This window comes from Rhinolophus ferrumequinum, chromosome 13 (assembly GCF_004115265.2).
Source record: "Rhinolophus ferrumequinum isolate MPI-CBG mRhiFer1 chromosome 13, mRhiFer1_v1.p, whole genome shotgun sequence".
Lineage (NCBI taxonomy): Eukaryota > Metazoa > Chordata > Mammalia > Chiroptera > Rhinolophidae > Rhinolophus > Rhinolophus ferrumequinum.
In genome coordinates, this window is record NC_046296.1 from 53721027 (window position 1) to 53734858 (window position 13832).

At 46.7% G+C, this 13832-nt stretch overlaps 1 protein-coding gene across 1 annotated transcript in view; it reads right to left on the reverse strand.

Annotated features, from left to right (window-relative positions):
* Positions 1–13832, reverse strand: part of DPYSL5 (dihydropyrimidinase like 5) — a 78688-nt gene that overhangs the window by 47207 nt on the left and 17649 nt on the right. Inside the window, exon 2 of the mRNA XM_033125490.1 lies at positions 750–1014. Coding sequence (XP_032981381.1) covers positions 750–1010 — 261 coding nt within the window. The 5' untranslated portion in view covers positions 1011–1014. The remainder of the gene's footprint in view (positions 1–749; positions 1015–13832) is intronic.

The following is a 13832-nucleotide window of genomic DNA, read 5'->3' on the forward strand; positions in this document are numbered from 1 at the left end:
CCATGACAGAGGTTCTGGAAGGGTGAAAGAACCCACTTGTGGCTCCTTTTGCGAAATATAATTTCCTCCTAATTCATTTGTTTCACACGTCTGAATGTTTGTATTTTGCATTCCGGAACATACGAGCACAGTAGCTGAGGCTTAGCTCAATCACTGTTAAATATTACCCATGATAACTCCCTCTGAAAGAGGACTCACGACCAGAAGTTTTCAAGCTGTTCTTTTAAAAATAATGAACAAGCTAGGAGAGATAACAGGCGATAGCTAGCTATGTCTTTTCCATAACGTCTGCCATTAAAATCATCTGGAAGAAGCATACCTATTTTTCACAATCTTTAGGGGAATTAACTTAGCCTTTCATAAAGGAGTCCATCAGAAGAACCCCCTGCCCCCACTACACACAAGCACAATAATAAACACCAGCTCATTCTCTTCTTCCTCTCGGAAGAAGAGATGTCCGTATTATGTCCATATTATGTGACATAAAAATATAAAAATAAAGTCAGTTCCCAGCCTGGGTACCTAGATAAGGGATGTGATCAGCAAAATAGGCCTAAATACATCCTTTTGCATAATCATGGAAGTCTGTGATATCTAGCCTGGAATTTCCAATTTTAGTTGCCACACTGGCCCCCCTGGAGGGCACCCTTCTTTTTAGCAGTACAGTGGAAGCACCCTGTGCACGTGGGTCTGGTCTGGAGCAGCCCCGAAACAGAAGAAGCCAAAGCGGAAGGCACCGTGGGCATTACCTTGGTTCCGTGGTAGAAGTCGTCCACACACGTGGCGTTCATGAAGGTCTGGTGGAAGTGGGTGCTGGTGTCGATGCCACCAGGGATCACCAGCTTGCCAGTGGCATCGATCACCTTGGCCCCTCCGGGGATCATGAGCTCACGGCCCACCTGCTGGATGACGCCGTTCTCAATGTAGACGTCCGCCTCGTGGGTGCAGTCATCGTTCACCACCTTGCCTCCCTTGATGAGAATCCGCACGCTGGCTGAATTGGCAAGCATGTTCCTAGGGAAGGTGAGAGGGGGGCATGGGTCAAGGTCAAAGCCGCTTCTCACGCTCACCGAGCCCGAACTCTGTGGGCAGAGTTAAGTGAGCAGGGATGAGAAGGACATTTCTTCACAGCCTGAGGACATTGGTCCTACAGCCAGCCGGGGTCACTGACCTCGCAGCAGGACTTATTGCGAATCGTGACATGGTGTGGCATTCAGGGTGAAGCTGGGCCCCAAAGAAACATCAATATTTATCTTCCTGAAATGCTGTGTGGGTTCTAAAGCCTTTTTATATCTACTGTTTCATTTTATTCCAGAAACAACCTGAGGACTGGCATTTTACGGGTGAGAAGGCTGAAACTGCTAAGGAATTTATGGCTACTTAAGTCGCTGAGTCAAACCCAGATGTCATATAGGACCAATGTCCCCAGTACGCCACATGGTCCTGAAGATCTCAGAGGCTCCTGGGCGTGTCTCTGTGAGCCAAATTCTCCAAGTCTCACAGCTGTTTAACTCATGCCATTCTTTAGACGGATTCTGCTGCAGTTCACCCTCCTAGATTTGCCTCAAAAAGTCCTCTACCTCAGCTGGCTGCACATTAATAAGCTCATCTGAGGAGCACCCCCAAAGATTCAGATTTGTTTGGTCCAGACTGGGTCCCCAGAATCCTTATTTTTAAAAGCTAGATTACTTCCTCAAAGTCACACAACTAGTTTGCAACAGAGTAGGGAATGAAAGCCAGACAGCTGTCTTCAGAGCCGTTATGAACTGAATGTTTGTGTCCTCCCAAAATCCATGTGCTAAAGCCCCATCTTCCAGTGTGGCTGTTTTTGGAGATGGGGCCTCTCCGGAAGTGCTTAAGGTTAAATGAGGTCATAAGGGTGGGGCCCTGATCCGATAGGATTAGTTTCTTCATAAGAAGAGACACCAAGAGAGCTCTCCTTCCCGTCCCCCCCCATCCCGGTGCACCATGTGAGGACACAGAAGTAAGGCCACGTGAGGACATTGAGAGACGATGGCCATCTACCAGCCAGGAAGACACCTCACCAAAAACAGACCATGCCAGCGCCCCGATTCAGACTTCCAGCCTTCAGAACTGTGAGAAAATAAATTTCTGTTGCTTAAGCCACTTCGTCTGTGGTGTTTCATGGCTGCCCAAAGCAGACTAATACAAGAAGCTATACTCTTAGCCATGAGCCATACTGCTAATATGGAAGCACAGTGACCCAGCCCTGGATCTTAAGCTGCCTGGTGGAGCCACTTCAGTGTAAATAATGGCCCGGCCATCGGGCCTGACTCAGCATAATGCCGTTAGCTCCCTCCCAACCCTCTGGCAGAATTAATTCCACCTTCAGCCTGGGGGCTGCTGGCATCAGAACTGCTTGCAGGCCTTCAGCCTTTTTGCAATTACCAAGGCCTCGGAACACTCCAGGCTTGGATTGGTGTTTCGATAACATGGCACGGTTGCTTACCACACTCCTGGCCCATGGTGCTTTTGAAGAATATCTTTTTAAAATGAACATTTGTGTGCACTAAAATATTCTGTAACTTCACTCTTTTCCAGTGTCATGCACTGGAGACAATTCTGAAAAAGACACAGGCCTTGCTCTCAGGAAGCTCAGTTTAGTGGGCGAGAGAGACACAAATAATTGTATTACCCAGTGACTAAAGTACATAGAAAGGGGACAGACACTTATTGTCTAAAGACCTTAAAACTAACTTGACAGGTCTTGGTTTAAACTGGGTGTCTCGCACCAAGTACCAGAAACCAGAGCTGTGAATGGGTGAGACTAGCTGTTTGGTGATGGTCTTGTTCCAGCAATAACCTCCCCACACATTTCTACATTTCCAAATTGTCTACATGGACAAAATCTTAATCCCTTCTAGTCCCGCCTCGCTGTTAACAGTTGACATTCATTATGTTTCTCACTTCTCCCAGTAACCTCATTAGCACCTAATTCCTACAGCTTTCCCTGCTAGTCTTTGCTAAACTAAACAAAGGAAAGATGCTACTGGCGTCTTTTTCCACAGCGAACCTACTGTCTGTGTATGTCCAAGTGTGTGAACATAACAGAGTGAGGTGGGCGGGTGAGTGTAGGGATACCCTGAATCTCTTAGGAGTCCCCCCGAAGGGAAAGGATTAGAGCACAATTGCTGAAATACAACGTCATAAGCACTGTACACGCCACTGGCTCTGAGTGTCTTTCTCTCTGCTCTGGTTGGGGCAGCATATACAGAGAACATTCTAGTTAGCAATCATGGTATATATAGAGAGAGGGTCAGAGTCAGTTTCACGAATTTATGAAGCTTCAAGTCACCCATTCTATTCCAAAACATCATAACTGCAGGATGGAGCCAATATCCAGCCCACTGGCTAACTTCCTGCTATGGACTGAATGTTTATGTCCCACACAAGTTCACTGTTGAAGCCTCATCACAATGTGATGATATTTGGAGAGGGGATCTTTGGGAGATATTTAGGTCATGAGGATGGAGCCCTGATAAGTGGGATTAGTGCCCTTATAAGAAGAGACATGAGAGATCTTGCTCTCTCTGCCATATGAGGAACAGAAGACGGCTGCAAGCAAGTAAGAAAGTTCTCATCAGGAACCGAACTGGCTGGCACCTTGACCTTGGACTTCCCAGCCTTCAGAACTGTGAGGAATGAGTTTCTGTTGTTTAAGCCACCCAGTCAACGGTATTATTATAGCAGCTCAAGCTGACTATGATAGCACATTAGACAGAAATGAACATTAATAATCAAATCATTAAGGAATGACTGAGCCCTAAAATAAATGTCACCTCCTTTAAAGACTTCTGGCTGTATCACACATTTCCATTTGTTTAACCAAAACCTTTGATCATCCAGCTATTTTGTCTATGTAAATGAAAGACTTCAAACCACATGTCTGTTCTTCCAGGCAGAAATGGAAAATAGGCCAGATGGTTAAATGCTGTTAGAAAAAATTAATCAGAGGCATGGAATTCTAGAGCCACATAGTTTCAAGTCTACCCTGACTCTCCCTCCAGTCCCTGGACTTTACCAACAGCGACTTGAATCGAAGGGAACCAATCTAGGACTGATAGGGTGGAGTTATGCTGCAAATACAGTGATCTTAAAATTTTCATAATGTATTCGGGGAAGCAATGATGCTTTCCATAGCAAGATGGTAGATACATTTAGTATGCCAAGATTTATCTAACTGTATACAGCTTGTATCCCCCAATTTCCTGATTCTTTGGCATGGGTTCCGTATATTCCTGAACCAGTGATAAAGGTTAGAGCTACGGTGACATGCAAGCAAGGGAAACAGGGACTTCTGGGTGGGCTAGGGGGGATAACACTATAACCTGGCAATCTTCCATGTTTGAAATAGTAACAATTATTGCTATCTGCGATCTAATAACTGTCTTGATGGATAAGAGAAAATTTCCCACACCGCCCACTCTCCTGCCTTTTTAAAGGCTGTTGAGCCGTTCCAAAGCTGAACGGCACAGGGAGCATCTTGCCGAGTGAAGAGTCAAGGTTATGGCGGCTGCTGCTTCCCGTTCATAGAGTGCACACACCTCACAGTCCTAGAAGGCGCTCCGTGTTAGTCCTGCCAAGGAAATGACAACCTCGACAATGTGTTTTGCAATGGCCTGCTTCTGTCATCACTTCCACAGTCCCCCTGTGCCTGCAGGGAGGCGCGAGACAAGGAGACAAGGAGAGACTGCACAGTCTGCCCTGCACAGCTGCCTGCTGCCAGCAGCTCAGCTGGAGGATACCATGGGGCTTGTGGGGCTCAGCACAGACCCACGGGGCCAGAAATGGTGCAAAGGGAATACTTCTTGCATGAAGACCTTAAAACTAACCTAAGAGGTATCAAGATAAGACATATGTTTCCTCTTTTTAACAACAGGCATTGGTTTAAGACTCACCATTTCCTCTTTTGGTAAAATTCACAGAAAAAGGTGTGATTTTATAGACAATTGGTCACTGTGGTATCAAGGAACATGCAAAAAGGAGCTACACAACTGCCCTGTAACTGTGAAGGATCTGTGGCACTTAAGCCAACCCTAACGGCACCAGGGGTGGTAACTGCAGGGGTGGGTGAAGCCAGCTGAGGTCACAGGAGGCGTGGTTTGTCCCTTGCCCCAAGCGGATAACATCTGCTAAAGCATCAAAGGGCAATACATGGCAGTGGTTTGGAAAAGAAAGTGAAAACATGCAGCTGTTTTCTGTTTCTGATCAGCACCTAGGAAAGAGAAAGACCAATGGGAGAGGGAACCGTGGGAGAGCCGTCCCTACGGGAGACCCGGGGGAGGGGCGGGGTGCTTGTACTTGCAGCGTCTTGGGGTGACTCTGGAAAGGGAGTCTCTTTGAGCTGAAAAATGAGAAGAAATGAAAGGTTCAACAGAACACAAAAGCCAAAAAGGGAAGTTCGAGGAGAGCGGGAAATAGCTAAGGGTTTAAGTTCATGAATTTAATTTTTAGAAAGTAAATTCCTTTCTTAATAGTAAAGCACTAGACAATCTTAACTAATATTAAAGCACAGTATAATTTTATAATGAATTCTTAACTGGCTTTATCAACTCGTGAGTAGATTTAACGATATTGATTACATACATGTAAGGCATAGAGAGTAATGACACGACACCTCTGAACTCACCACTGTCATAACCACCGAAGTCGCCACAGCCCGTTCATTGCATCCCACATCCTCCTCCTAACAGGTAACGACTTCTGCGGCCAAGTTTTATGAATAAATGACTAATCACAGTTAAGCGACAAGTGAAAAAAAAAGAAGACAAGATCACGGCTGTTCCTGCCTCCTGACCACCCGTCATGACTTCACCTGCCCTGTGACTGATTTCTTCACCACCTAGTTCTCTGCTTTCCAAGGTAAGCGGCAATCTGAGAGCCTACTCTATGCTCATGTGAGGAAGTGCGGGCATTTCACTATTATCCAGTGCCCACTGGACCATTCCACTGGAATGTTCCACAGGCAGCACACCCAACCTGTCCAAAACCAACTGCACCATCCCCAGTCACCACCCAGAAATCTGGGCCTCTTCCTGGATTCCTCTCCACCCCAGGCCAGTATCAGCATCCAGGAGGGCTGGTGGAAATGGTGGACCTGATTTTGGTTACCTGGGAATTTTGTGCAAACTGTTTTGAGGGATTTTAAGTAGAATACAGCCAGCCATGGGGATAGGAACGGGGGAAGGTCCATCGCTCATCAGGGGCTCAGGCGTCTCCAAGGGCTAGTGGGGACCTGGGGACCAGAGACCTGGACAGGAAGAAGGGCCAGTCAGGCTGAGGGGTAGCACATGAGGGCAGAGGTTAGAGAGGCTATGGCAGATGTTACACCCACCCTGAGACATACTGGATCCTTTCTCCGCTAGCCATAAACTATTTCTGCACCTAACTGGCTAGCCAGGAGGTCTCTAACGTCCCACAGGCCCTGTTTCCATTCACCCAGGGCTGGGCAGGATCAGGCCTACGGGTGGCAGGTGAGGGCTGAGGCAAGGTGCTTATAATTGGGGACCATCTGCACAAGGCTATGAAGCACCTGAGTCTGGAATACTGCCACCATCTTTGTCACTGCACAGTAGAGAAGGCAGAACGGGACCAGGTAGGTCAGGAGAGGGCAAGACTACAGGTGAGCGCCCAGCCCCAGGGCCGCCTCTTCAAGGTGATAAGAGGAAGGGAGGCCCAGTGTGTCCATGTGATGGGCACAAACACAGTGAACAGGGCTTGTCCCTGATAAAGTGTACAAAACAAACTTAGAACAAAGGAGCTGTTACAAGTGAAGCCCAGAGTTGGGCCTGGCTTCTGGGCAGGTGTCTATAAGTCCAGTGGGGGTAGGTCCTTAACAGGCTAAGATCAAGTAAGAGGTTTTAATCCCGCGGCTTCATGTGTCCCAGCCTGGCCCAGTGTAGCTGGGCTTAACGAGCAAACACCATGAGTGCACAGGGGCCAAAAGTGAAATTCCAAAGGATTAGCCAGGAGAGGGTGGTAAGAAGGGGAGCTGCAGACCACTTGTTCAACGAGATTAGCGATGAGAGAAAGAGGGCAGTTGTCGGAAGGCAAAACTGAGGGTGAATGAGAGTGCGTGGACAGGCTTCTCTGTGTTAGCACAGCCCACGCAGGCACAGTCTTTGGCATTTGGGCAGCAACCTAGCTCCTCTTAGGTGCCCACCCACCCGCTGAGGCCAGGAGGCGTTTCCTTTGAGGCTCAGGGCGGCCGAGCACCGGCAAACAGCAGTGTGAACTCAATCTTTCTTCTGTGAGCCCAGCGGCTCCAGGGCCCTGGAAGACGAGCAGAAGAAAGTGTGCTCACACACTGAATCCCCGGCTCCTGACCGAGGCTTTAGTCAGAGAACACCAGGCCTTTCGTGACCAGGAGTCACCATCTCGGTCCCTGCAGCTCCCCCACTGCCCCTGACCCTCTGGCAGATTCCTCAGCCCTGCTGTGCTTTTCATGCTCCTGCCAGCTGTCTCCAGGCCCCAGAAAGAATTCCATCAGCTCCTTTGGAAGGACGGCAGCTGCAGCTCAAGTGCCTCCAGTGGGCCAGAGTGGCTGCTTCCTAGGACGCTAGCCAAAGGAGGAGGGGGCAGCGTCCATTGCCAGAAAAGAGGGGGCAAGGGCTCTTCTCAGTCTGAGACCTGCATTCTTGGGGTGGGGGGGCAGCAGGGGTCAAAAGCAGGGGAAAAGAATGAGTTTTCCTAACTGTAAAATTATCACAAACCTGGGCTACCTGATAAAGTCTAGATTTGGGATAGAAATTGAGCGCAAAAATAAAACCTCTACTTTTTTCTTCTTTCAATTGAAAATCAGTATGAACTACAGCCATATACAACATCTCGAAAACGATAATTGAGGGAAAGAAGCAAAACAAAGTAGTAAATACGGAATGATTCATTTATATAACATTTAAAATCAGTCAAAAGTGAACTATAGCGCTTAGGCATATAGTGGTAGAACCATGAAGAAAAACCAAAGAAATGCTTATCAGAAAAGAGGGCTACAGTTATCTCTGGGGGCAGGGGCAGGCTGCATCTCAGGAGGGGCACATGGTAGAGGAAGCTCTTGAAAGCTGCAAATACTCTCGTCTTATACCTAGGGGTAAGTTACAGAGGTGTTTGCTTTAAATTATTCTTTAAACTGTATGTACAGATTTTTGCAATTTTCTGTATGTATCTCATAAAACATTTAAAAATAAAAGAACTGCATGACAGTATACAAAAAAAAAAAAGATATGTCAAGTATTATTACAACCATGTAAATGCATGCACACAAATAACAGACCAGATGAAAATAAACAAGGTTTGTGTTATAGGACTATATAGGTAAGTTACTCCCTCTAATTTTTCAAACTTTCTATATATGTTGATTTTATAATGAAAAATAAACACGGTAATTTAAAACCACATACATACGTTTACATTGTTTGAAAAAAATTTGAAATAAGGTGAAAAACTTTCCCCTCTTCGTTTTAGGAAGTTTTGCCTTCCTTCATCCTGCCACCTTCTGGAAGATTTCCTATAAGGACTGGGCTTTAGAACAAACCAGCCTCCTTCCTTATTTCAACTCAAATAGACTTCAGCAGAGCACAGACTTTTTTCTCTGTGATATAAGACTCCTTCAAAGAGGACCAGATATTTCATCTTGTGTTAAAAGGTGCTTCCAGCTGTCTCCCAAATGCAATACTTTTACCTGCCATTGACTTTTTACGCTAGAGATGCTTCTGCCCAATTAGTGACACACACCCCTCCTGTGCCTGCTTCTGCCAGCTGCCTTCTCATGGACCTGACTCATCTCCATCACTGAGGCAAACAGGTGTTTTTACCCCAATCCAGACTTCCTGGAGCCTGAGAACCAAATCTCATCAGTGCCCGTGAAAACACGTTGCTAATGGAACCCAATTTGGGGGAGATGGTGAATAAGGTGGGTGAGCCACTGTGGGCTAGATCATCTCCTTGCCAGAGACAAACACACAGGTGAGACAGCCAGGCTCACCTGTGGGACGCACCATGCCCACCAGGAGTGGCAGACCAAGCGGGTACTGTCAGCAGGCTTAAAGAAAGGACTATGGGTGAAAATGACCAACTGCCCTTGACGGGGGCAGTGATGCCACTAGCCTGGTGGTATCTGCATTCCAGAGGCCTGTTTTAGAGAGCAGTGAATGGGATTGGGCGGGGATGCAAAGACGTAAGTGGGGCATGAGGAGGAAATGGAGCAGGCAATGGGGTAGGGCAGCACCACAGCACTGAACTTGGCTTTGCCCCTCTAGCTGTGCGACTGTGGGCACAATCTCAACGGCTCCCAGCCCATCTTCTCAGCTGCAAAGCAGGCATCAGGAGCATCTCCTCACCATGAAGCTCTTTATGTTTAAGATTTCATATAAATCTTACAACAACCTGCTGAGGTAATTAGACATTATTATCCCCCTGTTATGGCTGAGGAAACTGTGGGTTGGAATTCACCCCTATGAGACTGGAATGCCTTGAGAGCAACGCCTAGGCCTTATTTCATCCTTCTAAGGGTTTGGTGCTCAGAGGGACTCCTTCAATGCTGGTTAAAGGAAGCAAGGAAGATTACTCACAAGACAGTGGTGTGACAGCACTTTGCACGTACAAAGAAGTGTCAGCCACAGTAACAGGCTATTAGTGATGGGAAGGAAGCCTTCTCTAAAGAGTTCTGTGCTGGTGGTGAGGGCCCTTGGTGCAAAGCCTGGGGCAGAGGAAAAAGGAGGCATTCTCTGGGATGAAAAAAAACAAGAGGTAGTGGAAAGCGAGGATGGGCTGGGAATGGCAAGCAGACTCTCAGGCCTTGGGGCTGAGAGGTTAGACTGAGATGAAGCAGCAGCTTGGAGAGCCAGGGTGTGAAGTCACGCAGCGGCTCAGGGTTCTGAATGAGACACGTGGGGCACCGTGGAGCATGAAGAGTGGGATCCTGAGTATGGTCAGCATGTGAAACATGATTTGGGGGCTGGTCTTCCCACTTCTTTACTTGGCACGGTTGACCGGAGGCCGGGAGAGCAGCGACTGCAGTAAGTAACCAGGCACGAGGATGTATTAGGTTAGTTAGGCGGTGACCATGGAAGAGAAAAGGCAGGAGCAGAGCTGGGAAGAGACGGAATCCTGGAACTTCTCTGGAGGAAAAGGAAAACAGACTGGGGATGACAGTAAGATGGCAGCATGGGCAAACAGGGCAGAGCGAAGAGCTGGTGTGGACAGATGGAGAGGGCACGCCTGCGGTCTGTGGAAAGCCAATAATAAAACTGATTTCAGCTTCTCTCCAGGAATCCTTTAGATCGGTCAGAGGATGGTACCTGACCCAATCACCCAAGGTAAGGAGGTGACCAGAGAACACTCACTGAGTGCTACTACGTGTCAGGCAGGGGCCGGGAAGGCTCTTAAATACATGGCATTTAATAGAAACCACTGCACAATTGCCCTTGGAGTTGACATCTCCACTTGACAGATGGCGATGATGACGACCCATGGTCAGACAGCTTTAGGGAAACAGAAGTAATTCTAAACACCAAATAATCCCCGAATCAGAAGGTCTGGACCATGCTAACAGGCTAACATTTTGATTTACTCATGTGTTGAACATGTAGGAGACATTTCAACAAAATACTCAAGCACTATCCATTCTACCTGCTAAACCTGTTTCTCATCTGTCCTCTTTTCTCCAAAGCACGGCCTCTGTCCAGGCCCTTATCATCTACCTGGTCTATGACATCTATTGCCTGGCTACTTCTAACTGGTCCTCCAGCCTCCACAGTTAGCATATTGAGCTTGCTAAGGTGCAAATCAGATCACAGAGGTGGGTTTAGCACCTACTACACTAAGTGCCAGAAGCTGCACCAACCTCCCAGGAGCTCACAAGTTTGAAGTGGAAAGAAATGCAATAACCAAAATTTCAATATGCATGAAGAGAAGGGTTGTGTCAGTGCCAGGAGAGGTGGGAAGCACTTAACAATGACTGAGGTGGAAGACTGCTTCTCAGAGGAAGTACTGTTGAGGTGAGTCTTGATGGTTGCTTTGGAGTTCACCAGGGGTGGGGGAGAAGCCAAACAAGGGCATTCCAGACAGAAGCAGCAGTGTTATCTAGCTCAGAGCATTCAGGATGGCTGGTGTATTTGATGTGTGAGGCTGGAGACTAGACAGAAGCCAAATCACCCCAGGCCTGGTGGGACATTCCAAGAGTGTGGACCTGGGTCTGAGTACAGTGGGAAGGTGTGCTGGTATTGCAAGCAAAAAAGTAACCTCATTAGATTTGCAATTTAGGTAAAAAATAAAAGGATGAGAAGAGAGGATGAAAAAACACATAAAGATACGTGTATAAATTTTGCATGGGTTAAGCATTTCTTAGCAAAATCCAAAGTCAGAAATCATAAAAGATTGCTTTAGATATGCCTATATGACAATGAAAAACTGTGATGCAGCAAAATATCCCACAAACTACTTTTAATAAAGCCAAGTAAAAATAGGTTATGACACGTTTGCAACATATAACCAAGGGTTAATATCTATAATATGCAATAGCACTTACAAATCTTAAGAGAAAGACAATACTTCAGTAGAAAAAAAAGCTAAAGGACATGAATAGGCAACCCACAGAGTTGGGGTGGGAAGGCATAAATAGCCAACAAGCAAATGAAAAGAGGTTCGTCCTTATTAATGATCAAAGAAATGCAAAAGAAAACAATGAGATTACATTTTTCACCTATCATAATGGCACAGACAGAAGGGAACAATGTCCAGAGTAAGAGAGAAAAGCATGCACTCTCATACGCTGTTAGCAGGAGTTCAAATTGGTACATTACCAGAGGGGAATCTGGAAATCTATATGAAAACCTAAAATGTGCTTTCACATCTAAGAGTTTCTCCTAAGGAAATAATTGGACCATTGCACAAAAATGTATTATGAGGGTCTCTTGTTGCATTATTGTTTATAATAGCAAATATTTTGAGAACAAGTTTAAGGTTTCTCAATATGAGGACTGTTTATATAAATAATGATATAGTCAATAGAAGGCCATACGGCCATTAAAGAGGGTCCTGTAGCTCTCTAAGTACTGACATGGGAGGTTACCCGTGAAACTTTCAGGAGTAAAAAAAGTAGGTTACAGAACAGGACCCATGGTATGCATATCTACTTGTGTATTTATATATACTCATACATATGTGAAACTCACCTAAATATAAATGAGCTTCTTGCATAAAAACACTGGGAAGCTATTCACTAAACTATTAACTGCAGTTGTCTCAGAAAGGGAATCACCGCAAGACTCAATCTCTCTGTATTATTTAATTGTGAAAATATTTTTGTAATAAACCGGCTGTGGAATGAACAATAGCCCTGATCAAGGGGGCAGGCGCAGTGGAGCAGATTCAGGAAGTCTGTGCCAGGGCAGGCCATTCGCCAGCAAGCTAACATCTCCACCGCTAATCTGTGTATCTAATGGCCTATTGGATCGCTCTACTTTGATGTCTCACTGGCCCTTCAAACTCATCACACCTAAAACTAAACTCATTATGTTCTGTCTCCACCTGGCTCCTTTTCCAGTGTCTTCCACCCTAGGAGCAAGCCAGCACCAGGGGTATCGTCTTTAATGAGGAGAGCAAACGACACAGGCAACAGCGATGGATCCCTTCCTCCATTTTGCTCACTGGGGACCCAGACAAAGTAACATCTTCTGGAATGGTTGCAAGATATGAGCATTACACCCCTTTTAACCCAGCCCATCTGGCTGCTGCTTTCTTTGAATGACTGGTTGGCGAGATGGAGCAATTGATTGTTTGGGATTCAAAGGCTTTTACTGGCAGTTCAGTCTGAAAAAGTGGAGATACCTTCATTCACCTAAACAAAAAAAGGTAATGAGCTTTTCCTTGGAGCTGTGGCTGGGCTCTAGAGCACCTGCTGAGTAACTGCCGACAAAAGAGATGAGTAAGCCCACCTCTCTTGAAAACAAGTAAATGGGAGTGAGGGGAAGTCTGATTGTCTGCCCTTGCATTCATCCTGAATGCCAGCATTTCCTCTTCACCTGCTCCTGCTAGAAGAGAGGTGGAGTTGGAAGTGATGACAGACAGCTCATTACTTTTATAAATAAAATTTATTCCCTTCTCCTTCCCAGAACGGCTGCCTAGATTCCCTGGGCTCTGAGTCCCTGGCAGCCGCCTCCCCACTCCCAGCCCAGGCCAAGGACCAATCCCTGAAGTCAAGTCTAAAGACCAGAGTCCGCTGTGCCGAGACTCCAGGTCAGAACACCTGGTGTTGGACAAGCCCTGGCTGTGCTCCAACTCCTGCTGCTTGGGCTCAGACCCCTGATTCACATCAGGTACCTGGTTCTCTGTGCCCAAGACCTGGTAAAGGGCCTACTATCTGCCTCATTCCCTGAAGGCGGGCACACCTCTCCTTATTGTTGCCTGTTGCCTTCTCCGCGGACTTGTCAAGCCCTGCCTGTCTGTGTCTGAGGCCCCTCCACCTGTGGGCACTCTCCTGACGCCAACTGCCTCCTCTTACCACTTGTACCTGCACTCCTGTCACTGCTCTACCTGCCTGTTTGCTGCCAAATGCCTGCCTGGGCTCCCTGCCAGCTGTGGTCTCTGCTGTCACGGGTGTTTTGCCCAGTGAACTAGTTGTCCCCTCATCTCATCCATTCTAGTCCTAGCCCTTCTCAGCCTGTCTGATTTTGTGGCAGTTCATCGTGACACATTTCTTTTCTGAGAACTGGCAGAATGAGGCAACTTACAAGATTAAAACGTATTTATCTCATAATGGCATCAAAAACATGATTAATTTAACAAAATGTGCAAAACCGGTACAATAAAAA